This window comes from Bufo bufo, chromosome 2, assembly GCF_905171765.1.
Source record: "Bufo bufo chromosome 2, aBufBuf1.1, whole genome shotgun sequence".
NCBI lineage: Eukaryota > Metazoa > Chordata > Amphibia > Anura > Bufonidae > Bufo > Bufo bufo.
In genome coordinates, this window is record NC_053390.1 from 522,920,139 (window position 1) to 522,936,580 (window position 16,442).

The 16,442-nt window shown below is 42.4% G+C and overlaps 1 protein-coding gene across 2 annotated transcripts in view; it reads right to left on the bottom strand.

Annotated features, from left to right (window-relative positions):
- ANTXR2 (ANTXR cell adhesion molecule 2) overlaps positions 1–16,442 on the bottom strand; it is a 320,264-nt gene that overhangs the window by 148,680 nt on the left and 155,142 nt on the right. For both annotated transcript variants that reach the window (XM_040417929.1, XM_040417928.1), the window contains exons 10-11: positions 14,999–15,094; positions 5,599–5,668 (exon numbers count right to left, since the gene is read on the bottom strand). In XM_040417929.1, the coding sequence (XP_040273863.1) occupies positions 5,599–5,668; positions 14,999–15,094 (166 nt within the window). The remainder of the gene's footprint in view (positions 1–5,598; positions 5,669–14,998; positions 15,095–16,442) is intronic.

A 16,442-nucleotide genomic window follows, 5' to 3' on the forward strand; every position in this document is an offset into this window, starting at 1 on the left:
ACCCAAGCCATCCAACAGATCTGAAGTAACTTTGAGACTTACTGGCTCAGTTAGATAAGAGCTGGTTTAGTGCACAAGGCTGCCATTGTAAGGTATGCTGACTCAGCCTATCATCTGTCTTATGGATAGATTGATGGCTTGCATATACCTGGCTTTTGGCATATAGCCTTTGTGTGATTGCTTATTGTATGTCGTAGATAATAGGAGTCCAAGACGCATCCAACCATCCTCTTAATGCTGTTTTGATGGGGTTTCCATCAATTTTTAAACTTTTTTTGTGAACCAGACACCCTCTTCTCTTCCGATCAGGGGGTGCCTTGGGTTCTCCCATTGACTTCCATTGTGCTCTTTAGAACACACGTGCATACCGATATGTTTGGCCAGAGCACACGAGCACTTTGGTACTCAATCAACACTAGTTAGAAGGTCAAATAAAATCCTAATGTATAAAAGGAAATCATGTACCACATGATATTATCTGCATTGGCAGCAGCTGCCTGGCACAGGTTGTTTCAATTAGGTTTACTGTCAAATAAAATTCCTAGGTCCTTTTCCATGTCAGTGTTACCCAGTGTTTTACAATTTAGTATGTACGGGTGACTTGCATTATTCCTTCCCATGTGCATAACCTTACATTTTCTAGTGTTAAAACTCATCTGCCACTTCTCTGCCCAAGCCTCCAATCTATCCAGATCCCTCTGTAGTAGTATACTGTCCTCTTCAGTGTTAATTACTTTACACAGTTTAGTCATCTATAAGATAATTAATATATATTTTGAAGGAAATGGGGCCCAATCCTGACGTCTGTGGTACCCCACTAGGAATAATAACGAAATCTGAGTAATAACCTTCACATATATTGTCACATAGAGAGTGGGAGAGATTTAACCCTCCCTATCAGATGCTCACTATGCAGTTGATACTAGTTTATACCTTAGAAACCTCTCTAAAAAAGCTTATAAAAGATTTTTCTGATGTAGACACCTTATTGGTCACTACAATTCAAGCTTCATCTGGCCCATCTGACGCGCGAAACGGCCGTTGTGGAAGTTCACCCACTGCATGTATGTAAGTCCGTTCCATGCCACATCCTATTTGTACTCGGCTTTTGTATCCAGTCATTGATGTATGCTTTATATGTACCCAGCTTTCCGATGTATTTAGCTATTGATGTATCCAGCTACAGCTTCCATGTAGTCAACTTCTGATGTACTCAGCCATTAATTCTGGAGGAAGAAAAAGCCTGTTGCACCGAATGGTGAGTGCCGCCTGAATATTTTCCTATCCTTTGAAATTACATTGTTGTGGGCAGAGCACCATCAGGTAGCATATCAGCACATCCAGTGTGCAAAAAGTGACATTTTTTCAGCCTCGAAGAAAGGGGGAAGGTAAGCAGTGCCACTCAAAACTGTTTTCTCAAAAAAAATTATAATAAAGGCTTTATTGATTCATATAAAATGTTTTTGCTACAATGCAGCATGTTTAATAACACAGGTATAATAATGACGTTATTGCCATATAATGCTTTTGCTATAACTACCCATTATGTTGCGGTAATAACATGGGTATAATGCACTGAAATGGTTTTTAGAAAAAAAAAATGTGCAGTTGTTTAGCGTTTGCAGCAGAATGCTATTGGGGTGCTGGCAATAAACCTATAAACTGTAGAAACTTGAGGTTTAGAAAAAAAAGCTTTCCACCTGTTTATACTGTGGGGAATTACTCTGGTAGACAGGGGTGCGGGTGCAGTATAGAGGAAAATGGAGTCCAGGTAATGAAGAAAAAAGAGCATTTATTTCTCAGTTGCTCAAACAGAAAAACAGAACAGTCTCTTGGTGTTAATTCACACACAAAATAACAGCGAGCTTCACCTGGCTCCTTTATTGGAATGAGTCCTGTCCTGGCCGATCGCACAGCCACATAAAGATTTCCCCCAGGAGGCTGGGCGCTCTGTACGCCTGTGTCGGGGTCCATGCCTCAGCTCCACACACTGCAAACAACCACCCAGGCTCACAGTGATTTCCTTCCTTCTCCTTCCAGCTGAGGTTGCTGCCTGGGAATTTAAATCCCAGCTCCAAAACCTGGTCCTGGAAGCTGGGGAGTAGGCACCCGCCCAACTCTTTACCTACTCCCACTAAAAGCCGGCCCGGATTGGCTTTGCAGCCACACTAAGTATTAAAGGTGTCAACAGCTTCTGCTGTTAACACAGAAAATCCGGCTCTTACCTCACCGAGGCCAGGAACCTCGGTGACACATATCTGCCATCCAATACGATACCCTGCACCTTACCACAATACACAGAAGTTGCAGAGGGTTTTCTAATGCAAAACTAGCTGCTGGCGTAGTAAACACACAGTTGGATAATCAGTCCCTTCGCTGATCACAATACCTAACATCTACCCAATTATATCTTTCTATTGCTATAGAATGGCATTCTATGACATTTACAGCAAAAGGACTATGCTGTTTTCAACTTCTGAGCCAATCAGGGCAAGCCCCCCCACACACACTTCTTCCCCATGTTATGTGATCCTCCATCTTCTTCTTCCATCATAGTTTTCCACACCAATATTCACAGTAAAATGGCACTGTGTGCTGTTTTTACACAATTAATCCACAACAATTATAAAAAAAACTCAAGTGGTGGATGATTTGTTAAATTCATAATGAATCTGATCCAGTCTAAAACTTAACAGGTCATCATAGAAACTAATCAGATTAGTTTAACACAACCAAACCCTCATAAACCCATGCTGATATTGAGTCATCACATTACAATAGAATTACATTATCTGGAATAGGTTGAATATCTGGCAGTTTTTCTATATGTTGGCCTATGGAGAAATGTTTAATATGACGAGATTGTTAACTACTGACTCTGGAGAAACTATTTCTTTTGGAAACAGACATAAAGAAAATTTTGTTTTTCATTAGTTTTGATAACTCTCCCGTCTTGTCTCACTGCCACATTCACTGTTGTTTCGAAAATAAGCATATAGTGAACAATCACCTGTTAAATGGCTCATTTCATCTTGGCAAACCCTTCAATATGCCATTTCAGGGCACATAGAATGTCCTACAGTAAGAATGACGAGCCACTAACTGGAAGTCGATCTCTCTCTAGATGAACTATCTCTAGATAGACTATTCATGCATTACATGACCAGCCATTAATTTGAATAGACAGCATGGAATACAACATATATGATATGGCCAAAAGCAGCTAACTGTGATACTAGTATCTGTCAACCATGCTTCTGAAGCTTGAATTGTAGTGAACAATAAGGTTTCTACATCAGAAAAATCTTTTATAGGCTTTTTTAGAGAGTTTTTTAAGGTATAAACTAGTATCAACTGAGTAGTGCGCTCATCTGATAGGGAGGGATAAATCTCTTCCACTCTCTATAAGTGACAATATACTGTATGTGGAGTTTCTGTTAAATATACCCTAATTTCATTGGTCCTTATGCCTTTGGTGACCCTAGCAGTGGAGGGCGTGTTAAGTGTGAACCTATTGACCAGCAGGGCATATGTGCATGGTGTGTTTACTTCAAATACCACACGTTGGAGTTGTATCTGCCCTGGATCAATTAATTATAACCCATTAGAAGTTTTATGCCTTTGTCTGAAATTTTTATATATTTAGTTCAATAAAGTATTTATTATTTTTGCTTTAGCACTCCTCCAATATTGAGACGGCTACAGATTTTGATCATTTTCAGTGATTTTTAAAAAAAATTATAAACTAGTATCAAACAAAAAGCATATTGCTTTTTATTACCCATTTCATATCAACGTTAGTTTATTACAATTGAATATCTATGAATAACTACTTATTATTATAAAACAATGATATTGACAATTTCATCTTACTGAATACAATGGATTGGAAGGCATAGCATTTGCCTCCAATAACTGCACTTCATATAAACTGAAGCTATTACTCAATGTATGTTCATGTTTTCAGTCACCTAAGTTATTAAAGGCCCACAAATTGCAATTAACCATAAATGGCAGACTTTTGAGAACATTTAGCAGGCTAAAAGGCAGTCTGCAAGGCATCTCCTCTAGTGTGCCGTTAATTATTTAAATGCTGAGAGCAGGGTAAATGATCACCACATCTGTCACCCACGCAGAGAGAACCCTTATTCGTTGCGGGACCAGATGTGTTTATTTTTCACGTGCACTAACTACTAGCTACTTAATGTGTTTCTATCCTTAGCCAAAAGTTAATTAAGCAAACATACTAAACATTAGTTATCTTTTATGACAGTCATTCCTAGATTTTTCTTGGACTCTTTAATCAGATCTCGACTTGAATTCAGAAGACAAAACGGCAACAACCTCAATCCAGCTAAGCAAATTTTTATCTTAGGCTAGGTTCACACCTGAGCGTTTTACAGTGCGTTTCTACGCGCTGTAAAACGCTTAACAGGCAAAAAACAATGTTTCCCTATGGGCATGGTTCTCACCTGAGCGTTCGAACGCGTACGAACGCGCTGTAAAACTCCCTACGCCCCAAGAAGTACAGGAGCTTCTTTGGGTCGTATTGTCACGCGTAACACCTCTGTTTTTCATTGTACGCCTCTGTGGTCAATAGCAAGAACGCGCGTACGACGCACGTTTCCAAAATACAAAAACGCCCCAAAATACACCTCAAAAACGCCCGATAAAAAGCGCTTATCGAATACGCTCAGGTGTGAACCCTGCCTTAACAGTTCCTGGTGACTCAGTCTAACTACTGGCTATCATACAATAGTATGACATTATGACAATGTCATTAGGATTTAACACCTATAGTTTAATCAGGTAAAAGTCCATACATTTGGAGGCTCTTTTCTTTATCAGAAAACTATGGATGCTCTTTCAACATTATTAGTGTTGCTGATAATACATGGGGTCATATACAACCCAAAATTACAATATTAGCATTGTGTTAAGTTTTTACCGTTTAATTCCGTGTTTTTTGTGTTTTTCACACAATTATTTTTTACCACTTATCTACAGTACAGGTAATAAATGTTAAATCACTTGGGGGGGCTCAATCACTGAAAACACTATTCATCACTTGTATAGGGGTCCCAAGACCACCGATCTTCATTGTTACAACCAGGAGGCAATTATTTGAAATGGAGGAAAAACAAGCATGCTGAATTTTCATACAAGTTCCTCCCTACTAAAAGTAGGGAGAAGGCATGCGCCGTCAAGTGATTGATGGCATTCCCTGTAGATTAGTGATAAATCTTGATTCTGAGAAAAAAAAACTTTAATAGCATTAGTTCTATTTTCCTTTTTTTTTTAAACCAAAGTATAGATCTGAGTAGAGAGAACAATAAAAAAAAAAACATTAAAAAGGTAACATTTCACCACTGAGTTCATCTATTTTACATTTACCTACATATAAAGCAACAAGGTTTGAATGTAGTATTTTTACTATGATGCTCTAAAACTTTAACTGTTAGAAAATAATCCCATTTTAGCAAGAGCAGAGAGCTGCTGCATAAGGACTGCTTCAGTTCTGTGTATTGTGCACGTTCCTGCAGAAGTGTGGAGTTTGTATTTTAAGAGAAAAAAATTAGGAAAAAGAAAACTACTTACTGTCCATTTTCATGAAGTTCGGTAACTGGGCAAAGCATGTATTGTGATTTCACGTCAAGGGGCTTTTTATCTTCGAAATAAAAATAAAAAAATATTAATTATTTGATAAATTTCCAAAACAGAGAACAAAATTAGAATATATAATTTCATTTTATAATCCTACAGATGCATTAAAGAATATCACCAATATATTCTTTTTCTTTAGATGATATATCAGATCAGCACTTCGAGGTTTATTTACATTCACATTGTGATCCCTCTGAACTTTGCCTGTGTATCTTAACGGCTGTTCATGGTTTCTGTCCTTTGGAAATACATCATATAGTAGCTTCCTCTACATGCTGACCATTTATTTGTGAATATACAGGTGAAACTCAAAAAATTCGAATATCGTGCAAAAGTTCATTTCAGTAATGCAACTTAAAAGAAATTGCATTAATGCAGCTTAAAATTAAAATTTTGTGAAAGGGTTCAATATTCTAGGCTCAAAGTGTCACACTCTAGTCAGCTAATTAGTCCATACCCCATGAGCAAAGGGGACCTCAAAATTGTGACTTTGGGGTTTCATAAACTGTAAGCCATAATCATCCAAATTATAACAAATAAAGGCTTGAAATATCTCGCTTTGCATGTAATAAGTCTCTCATATGTTAGTTTTACATTTTAAGTTGCATTACTGAAATAAATTAACTTTGCACAATAATTTTTCGATTTTCTTGGAGCTTGGAGCTGACGACCCCTGGACACCTGACCTGTTCCTTTTGAACATAAAAAAGCCACTCATCTGACTGCAGTCCCGTAGCTGATCCATTCTTGGATGCTTCTGGTCCCCACTGGGTAAGAAAGTAGTTTGGTCCCGTGAACGCTGAGGCCTGTGATTGGTCACAGTGGCTTGAATGAAACATTACTGCTATTACTTGATTCTTAGTCAAGCAGGAACTGGAAGCATCCAGGAATGAACCAGCGGCGGAACCACAGGTGAATGGCATTTTTGTTCAAAGGGATAGTACCCAAGGAGTTGTCAGCACCAAGGCCAGACAACTCCTTTAATTAGACCACCAAAATCAGTTTTGCAGGTAAAATTGATGTTTACCTCCAAAACTGTGCATCTATTAAAGGGATTATGTGGGAATTTAATATTAACAACCTGTCCTTGGGATCAATATCAGATCGGCAGAGGTCACCATTGCCGATAAACTCCAGTGAGTGCTGCAGTCTCTTCACAGCTTACCAAGTACAGTGCCGTACATTGTATAGTGACTGTGCTTAGTACTGCAGCTCAGCGCCATGGGACTGAGCTGTACCTAGGTCATGTGACTAATGTACAGTAACATCACTGGCCTAGGAAGAGGCTAGGTGCTCATGGAGTGCTGCAGCCTCTTCCAACAGTTGATTGATGAGGTCCCAGGAGTCGGACCCCCGCTGATCTGATATTGATGACCTATTTTGAGGACAGTTGATCAATATCAAGTTTGTTAAAACCCCTTTAACAATCAATTTGAAAATGTGGCCTAGTGCATGCTGCCATGGTCATTAGCTGCATGTGGCCACTACTACATAGGTCTGCCACAAAAGTTCTTAATAGAAATACAGTCATGTATAATTCACATTTCAAAAGGTGAATAACTGATTTTCTGTTAATCCAAAATATATACATTATAATTATTACCAATGTTATTAATTATAATAATTATAGATGATCGAATCTTAGTTGACCAAGTGGAATTCGATCCGAATTTCAGGAAAAATTTGATTCGCACCGAATCAGAATTTCCTCACGCTTCATGGTAACGAATCACATTTTTTCCTAAAATGGCTGCAGCACGTGTTAGGACATGGAACAAGAAATCACCCACAATGCCATGCATGCAGCTAATCAGCAGCCAACCAGCCCTGTGATGTCACAGCCCTATAAATAGCCTCAGCCATCTTGTATTCAGCCATTTTCCAGTGTACTTAGTGCAGAGAGAGATGTCCGCAGGAGCTAGGGACAGTGGTAGAAAAGACTTTAAAACCTTTATTTTGCTGTATAGAAGTTCAGAGAAAGGATAGGGAGGAATCATTCCACAGTATTGAAGCAGAACAGGGTTCAGTAGGGGAGGTTACAGCCTGGATAATAGGAACAATCCTATTACACCTTGCTGCACTGATTGTGGATCAAAATTTCCATTATACAGCTCTGTAATTCCAGCAAACAGGTCTTGTTATTGGGGTGCAAGTGCTGTTTGATACAGTAATTAACAGGGTTTATTACAAGGAAATATTTCTATGTCTAATTTGCCCTTGTGTGGTGCAGTTATATGTACTAAAGCATTTTTTGGCTTATATTATTAGTGGGAAAGAAGGGCTTATTCGTTGTGTGGTGAAGTGCGAAAATTACAGCATTTTTGGCGTGTATTAATGGCAAATAAATATATATTTTCCGTTCAGAGGTGCAGTTATATGTTCTAAAGCCCTTTTGACGTGTATTAGAGGCAAAAAATATATATATTATTTGCCAGTCAGCGGTGTAGCTATATGTTCTAAAGCCTTTTGTGGCATGTATAAGTGGGAAAAACAGGGCCAATTTGCCGTTCAGCAGTGGAATTATATGTTCTAAAGCCCTTTTTGGCGTGTATTAGTGGACAAAAATATATATATTTGCCGTTCAGTGGTGCAGTTATATGTTCTAAAGCAAGCATGTCAAACTCAAAGGCTAACATGGGCCAAAAAAACAAAATTTAAGTTTATGTGGGCCGCATCAAAAAAAAAAAAAAATCGTACATTTTCATAGAACAACATTGTATATATATATACAAATATTAAACTTCACTATAAGACGCACCTAGGTTTTTGAGGAGGAAAATAAGAAAAAAATATTTTTAACCAAAAGTTGTGCTTTTGGTGGGCTTTGAATTAATGGTGGTCTGTGCATGACACTATTATGGGGGATCTGTGGATGACGCACTGTCATGTGGGGGATCTGTGGATGGCACTGTTATGGGGGACCTGTGGATGGCACTGTTATGGGGGATCTGTGGATGGCACTGTTATGGGGGATCTGTGGATGGCACTGTTATGGGGGATCTGTGGATGGCGCTGTTATGGGGGATCTGTGGATGGCGCTGTTATGGGGGATCTGTGGATGGCGCTGTTATGGGGGATCTGTGGATGGCACTGTTATGGGGGTTCTGTGGATGGCACTGTTATGGGGATCTGTGGATGGTACTGCTATGGGGTGGGATATCTGTGGATGGCATTGTTATGGGGTGGGGGGATCTGTGGATGGCATTGTTATGAGGTGGGGGGATCTGTGGATGGAACTGTTATGGGGTGGGATATCTGTGGATGGTACTGCTATGGGGTGGGATATCTTTGGATGGCATTGTTATGAGGTGGGGGGATCTGTGGATGGAACTGTTATGGGGGGGATCTGTGGATGACACTGCTATATGTCATCCACAGATCCCCCTCATAACAGTGTCCCCCAATACACCGGCCCTCTGCTCACCGAAGTATTTATAAACGTGAATCCTTATCCTGTTATTAAGTTGAACTAACGCTGCGCTCTCCCATGTTCCCCTGTATCCCCACAGCACTTACGAACACGCTTCCATAGCAGGCAGAGCGGACGGCACCAGTAACGTCACTCACTGACGTCGCGCGTCTGCTCCGCCTGCTTCATTCATAAAGTGGGCGGAGCAGGCGCTCGACGTCAGTGAGTGACGTTACTGCTGCCGTCCGCTCTGCCTGCTATTGAAGCTTAAGTAAGTGCTATGGGGATACAGGGGAACATGGGAACATGGGAGAGGGCAGCATTAGTTCAACTTAATAACAGGATAAGGATTCACGTTTATAAATACTTTGGTGAGCGGCGGGGCCCGGTGTAAGAGTACAGTGACTGCAACGGGCCCCGCCCCTAGTTACGGACTCCAGACCCTCCTCTCTCCCGGCTCATACATAGCAGTCTGCGATGCTGCAGCGTCGCAAACTGCGCTGTAAAATGGAAGCATTCGCCCCATAAGACGCAGAGGCATTTCACCCCCACTTTTGGGGGGGGGAAAGTGCGTCTTATGGGGCGAAAAATACGGTACTTTTCTTACCTTGTGAATCTGGTACCCTGCGTCTAAAGCCTCAATGGCGCCGTCCGCAGCATGTCAGAACTCCAGGCGGAGCCTGATGACGTCACATCAGGACGTGACGTTTACCTCTGCGCACCTCCATCCTCTCCTGGACCGCCTCCGCCAGCCTCCATCCTCTCCTGGACCGCCTCCAACTGCTCCGCCATCCTTCAACCGCTCCTGGACCGCATCTGACTTTTTTATTTTATCTCCGCCCCCCTCCAGGTAACCAGAGCAATGAATATCTTTGCCGGGCCGCATGTTTGACACCCATGTTCTAAAGCCTTTTGTGGAGTGTATAAGTGGCACAAAAAAAGTATTTGCCATTGTGTGGTGAAGTGAGAAAATTACAGCTCTCTTTGGCGTGTATTAGTGGCAAAAAATATATATTTGCCGTTCAGTGATGCAGGTATATGTTCTAAAGCCCTTTTTTGTGTGTATTAGTGGCACCAAAAAAAAATGTATTTGCTGTTGTGTGGTGAAATGAGAAAATGACAGCCCTTTTTGGAGTGTATTAGTGGCAAAAAATATATATATTTGCCGTTCAGCGGTGCAGTTAAATGTTCTAAAGCCCTTTTTAGCGTGTTTCAGAGGCAAAAAAATATATATTTGCCGTTCAGAGGTGTAGTTATATGTTCTAAAACCTTTTGTGGTGTGTATAAGTGGAAGAAAATAAAGGCCTATTTGCCATTCAGTGGTGCAGTCATATGTTCTAAAGTCCTTTTTTTGCGTGTATTAGTGGCACAAGAATAGTATTTGCTGTTGTGTGGTGAAGTGAGAAAATTATAGCCCTTTTTAACGTGTATTAGTGGCAAAAAATATATATTTGCCATTCAGCGGTGCAGTTACTGTATATGTTCTAATGCCCTTTTTGACGTGTATTAGTGGGGAAAATAGGGCTTATAAGTCAATGTGTGGTGAAGTGAGAAAATTGCAGACTTTTTTGGGGTGCTTTAATTTCTATTTTATTTATTTATTTGATCTACCAGTATGTCAGACAGAGAAGTGCCAGGCCCTGCACAGGGGAGTGGCAAAGGCCTAAATGTTTCTGGCGCAGGCACAGGTCGCAGCAGAGTAAGGATGCGTGGCAGCAGGAGTTGCAGCGAGAGGCCTAAGCTCCCGGTGTCATCTAGCGGTCGTGTCTTGACCAACAACCTAGCTGTTCTTGAATAGTTGACTCAATCTTCAACTTGGTCGCAAGTGACATCAGACACCCCCAGCCAAGAGTCAGTGGGTTTGTCAGACACAACCCTTAGTTGGCATGGCCCTGGAGCAGGCCCTGTGCCCTCACCTGTACTCAACCTGTCTCTGTCCTATTCTGTTCCCTCAGCCAGAGAAGTATTGTATGCTGTGGGTTCAGCTCCCCTATACAGTTAGGATGAGTTACTAGAAGACAGTCGATGGCTACTAGCAAGCCAAGATGTGGAGGAGACATCCGATGCTTCCTTCACTAGGCATGTAAGTAGTGATGAGGATAGTGGCTTGGGGGCTGGTGTTGCGAGCGGTCAAGCTGCTGAACCAGAGACGGTTGAGAAGGACATTAGTGACGTGCACACAGTACTCGATGATGATAATATAGCTGATCGCACTTGTGAGCTCGGTGATGAAGGGGCTTCATCATCATCGGGAGAAGAGGATGGCAGCTTGCCTGTGAGGCAGCAGCGGAGTCAGCAAGTCGCTAGCGTGGCCAGGAGTCAGCAGGGTGACAGCAGTGGAAGGTCGGGAGCCAAACGTGCTGGGGGTAGACCCCCTGTTTCGCAGGAGCCTACCAGCCCAGGAAGTAGCAGTGCAACGGTTCACAGAGGCAGCGACGGTAGCAGTCAGTCAGTGCGTAGTGCTGGGGTAAAATCACCTACTCGGCGGTGTGGCAGTATTTTGTTAAGCCACCGGAGGAGGTGAACATGGCCATATGTAGAATATGTGGGCAGAAGGTGAAGCGTAGCCAGGATGCCAATGTTGGCACCAGGGCCCTGCTTCAACATATGCAGCGTCACCAGTGGCCTGGGAGAACTGTGGCTCCGATGTGGTTGTCCAGTTTGCCGCAGCAGTCACTGCATCACCCAGTGGCACGCACCTGATTTCAGGCAGTCAGGGCTCCACCAACTTAGCCAAAGGGAGCTGTCAGTCCTTCCCATCATCTGCTGGTCCTAATGCTCCAGCTCCTCCTCCTACTTCTTGTCAGTCATTCCATCAGCAATCGATCACCGAAACGATTGCCAAGAGACAACAGAATGCGTGCACTCATCCAACGGTGCTGAAGCTGAATGTGCTCCTATCCAAGTTGCTGGTGTTGCAGTCCCTCCCTTTCCAAGTGGTGGACTCTGCACCTTTCAAAGAACTGCTGGCTTGTGCCGTGCCGAGTCCCAAGCCGTCATTTCTTTGCCAAAAAGGCAGTAGCAGTCCTACACACGTATGTAGAACAGAAGGTGGGCCAGTCCTTGAGCCTGTAAGTGTCTGCCAAAGTGCACGGCAGCGCCGACATGTGGAGCTGTAACTATGGTCAGGGACAGTATATGTTTTTTACGGCCCACTTGGTAAATGTGGTCCCTGCACAGCCACACCAGCAACTTGGCCAGGTGACGCCGCTTCCGTCTCCATTTTCTCACGCCATTGGTCCTGCGACAATGACCACCTCTGCCTTATCATCCTCCACGTGTCCTCAACCTCCACTGCACGGACAATTCATAGTGCCCCTCTAGCATATCACATGTGCAGGGCACAGCAGTGTCACGCTGTTCTGCACCTCGTTTGCCTGGGCGAACGGAGTCACACAGGGGAGGAACTGCTCCATGTCCTTCAGCAAGAAATCTAATCCTGGCTTTCTCCGTGACAACTCAAAATCGGAACCATAGTGACCGACAACAGGAAGAACATGATGTTGGCGCTGCGTCAAGGAGGGCTGAACCATGTGCCCAGCATGGCACACTGTCACGGGCTCTCCCATGACAGGGGTCAGAAGATCTAAGAGACTGGCTGCACATGATGTGACAGCCTCTTTGGTTTCACTTGTTTCTGTTTTGTTGCTGGTTATGACCACACCTCTTATCTCAGGTATAGCTTAAGTGGTCATTCCAACTTCTCTATTTAGTCTGGTCCCACCCATAATGCTATGCGGTTGATAGCCCCTTTCTGGGTGTTGGAAGTGCTGGTGTTTGATTCTCCACTGAGTTCCCACTCGTCCGCGAGTTAAGTGTCTTTTCCCTATTTCCTGTTTGTTGCATTCCCCTATCTTTTGGTATTAGGCCTGAGGGAGTCTCCTGTTCTTTCAGCTGGGAAGGAACAGGTCATCTTTTGTCCTGACACTATTTTGAGGTCTCTTTAGGGTTAGATAGGGGTCTAGGTTTCTGCGTATAAACATTCCTACCATCAAGGTCTGTTCATACTGAGAGTAGTCAGGACTCTGTCTAGGATTCACTAGGTGGTGCCCTTTCCCCTTTCCCTAATTTCCAGGCCTAGTTCCTTTTTCTCTTTTCTCCCTATGTTCGGTGTGGAGTTTACTACCCACACCATACTGTGACACACAAGTGTTCAATCTGATTGTCAAGCGGTTCCTGAAGTCTTTCACCCATCTGCAAGACATCCTAAAAATGGCCAGGAAAATTTGCATGCACTTCAGCCACTCGTACACCACAAAGCACACCCTCCTTGAGCTGCAGCGGCAGGACGGAATCCCCCAACATAGACTGATATGTGACGTTTCCACCCGTTGGAATTCCACACTCTATATGTTGGACCGACTATATGAACAGAAAAAGGCCATAAACGATCTCTTGATGATCCAAGCGGACAAGAGTACTCCCCTGTGTAACTTTGATGTCAACTCATGCATGACACCTGCCGTTTGCTCAGGCCCTTTGAGGAGGCTACGTTATTTGTAAGTCGCCTGGACTACGGACCCAACTCTGTCATTGTGCCACTCTGTGGCCTCCTGATACTGCTGCCACCTCCACACTGTCATTTTGCCACTGTGGCCTCCTGCTGATGCTGCTGCCACCTCCAGACTCATTGGGCTATTCTGTGGTCTCCTCATGCTGCTTCCACCTCACCGCTATGTCATAGGGCCAGTCCGTGGACTTATTATGCTGTTCTCACCCTCACCACTTCATGAGTGGGCCACTATTTTGCCTTTGGGCATGGATAACATCATCATTTTTTTGACCCACAAAAAATGAGACACACAACGGATCCTGTCTATATAATAGCTGTAAGGCCTGCATGACATGGTCCCTATTTTGCATCAGAATTGGCTTATGAGTTGGTAGCAAAAAGCAGGAGTGGGTACAAAACACAGAACACATGAAAATATTCCATTCACGTGTCATCTCTGTTTTGGATCCACTCCTGGTTTTTTTGGCTTTAGGAATACTGATGGATCACTGACCAAATGCTGACTGAGTAAAGGTGGATGCTCCACAGACAGGATTTTTTGGGGGTTATTGTTCTGATGGATCACAGCAAGGGCAAAATTTTCAGTGACGTCAACACAAACTTACTGCTGACACCCTCTCCGCTCTGTCGGAGGTGCTCTACTTGTATAAGCGATTAATAAAACAGGTTCTGTAGACATCTATGTGGAATCAGCTGCTGATGGTGTAAAAGGAGTGTGCTTCTTATTGACGCTAACATTCACCTGTAAGGCTGAGTTCACACTTGAGTTATTTTGGTCAGTTTTGGCCTCATAACTGCCCAAATAAGTGAAGTGTGCAGTGATTCTAAGAGTGATGCCTGTCATCTGCATGTCATATGGACTCACAGTATTGTTTCACTACCACAGCAGACTCCCCATGTGTGTTACTGCAAGGCACAGTGTTCTACACCACTTTAAAGGCTCTATGCAGCCATCAAATAGTTTTTTTACGCGATTTGCCGCAAATAAATTCAGATCGAACCAAATTTGCTCATCTCTAATAATAATAATAATACATCATCATAACAAAAAAAAAATCATACTATAGTTAAAGCTAACCTGTCACCATGAATATGCAGTGCAGTCTCCAGTCATGATCAGAAGAAGCTAAGCATATTGATATTTAGTCTTATGGCAAAAGATTCAGTAAAACTTTCATTTAAATATCTGCTCTTTCTATGATTAGGAGTCCAGTGGGCACTCCTACTAAGTGACTGACAGCCATGCATCTGTGAGTGGGCAAACAGAGGTAGCTCAACCTTTCCCATAAAACTACATATCAATCTGCTCAGCATCTCCTGCTCTATAACATGCTGCCTGCAGATCTACATTTTCATGGTGACAGACCCTTTTTGAGCACTGGATCTTATTTTTTCAATTTCTAAGTACTTACGAGTTGTTGTCGCGTTGATAAGGTAGCTGCAGGCAATATTTTCAATATTTTTTCCAAATAAAAATCCATTCCCTCTCAAGACAACTTGAAATTTGTCTGTAAAAAAATAAATAAAGGCATCAGCTTAACGTATACCTTTTTGTGTATATGGTAAACGACAGAAGACAAAAACATGATGTGAACCTAAGATTTTTTTATTGGTTTGATATTTCTAAATTATTAAAGCCTCATGCAGACATCCGTGGAACACAGTCCGTGAGATAACGGATCATTGCAGGAGCACACAGCGTCATTGGTTGCTATGATGCCGTGCGATTTGTTCCGACCGCCGCAGTACAGTAATACACTCCTATAATCTATAAGCAGACAGACAGACAGCAAGAGTGGCAAGATGGGGCACCGGCAGCAAGGAGAAGTCTATTGATCACATTCAGCCTGACTGGGCAATGAGAAAATGTATTTCTTAATACAGTAATCACGAACATATGCCACCTCATGAAAGTTAACCCCCTCCCAAAAAAGAAAAAAATACTATGCTTGACTTTAAAACCTGGTATTCCCCCATTTACCAGAAGCAACCTCATGTGTTTCTTGACAATGTCTGCCAGTCTCTGACATTGGCTGGAAGAAATTTCTCCCACTCCTCCATAAAGAACTTTATCAGCAGTGCAATGTTTGAAGGGTTTCTTGCATGCACAGCCCATCTTACCTCCTCTCCACAGCAACATGGTGGAAATAACAGATTGCCCCCTGTCTCCTGACAAATGGCTAGGCTAGATCATTTTCAAAAATGGCGAGGTTCACATTTGCAGCAGAGGTTCAAGTTGTAGCCTCCATTACAGATTCTGGCAAAAAAGGACAGAATACCACTAAATGCAGGGGTATTTTGTCTGACAAAATGCCAGTATTTGAGCTGGAAACCTGATAGATCCCATTGTAGTAATCAGGATCTGTTGGACGCATATGCTGAATCTAGCAATTCCAGTATTATGTTCCTGTGCCTGAACAGAATACCAGAATGTGGCCACGGATGCGCATTTATTCTGAGCAGGTTGGATTTGTCTTGAAGTAAAAGATGAAGATGAGGTGAAGATATGTTACAGATATGTGCATGAATTAAGGGAACAGCACAATAAAAAAGACTGAGTTTATATTGTTTTGAAGCTCAACCTAAAAGCTGGTAATGGTGCTCCAGTCCTGTAGACCTAGGAAAGAGCTGAAAGAATGTTTATGGCTCACTATCAAGCAAACTTTGCACTTGCCACCTTCCCAGATGTTTTGCTTTTTAATGCACTTTTGATCATTTTTATGCTTTGCATTGTGTCTCCTTTTATGAACATGTAACGCAGAAATGTTTCATTTTTTTCCCCCGCCTCAGCAATCCGATTACACCAATGTAAACTGCTGAACTACCAATAAATGAAAATCAACCTAGAAATATTAA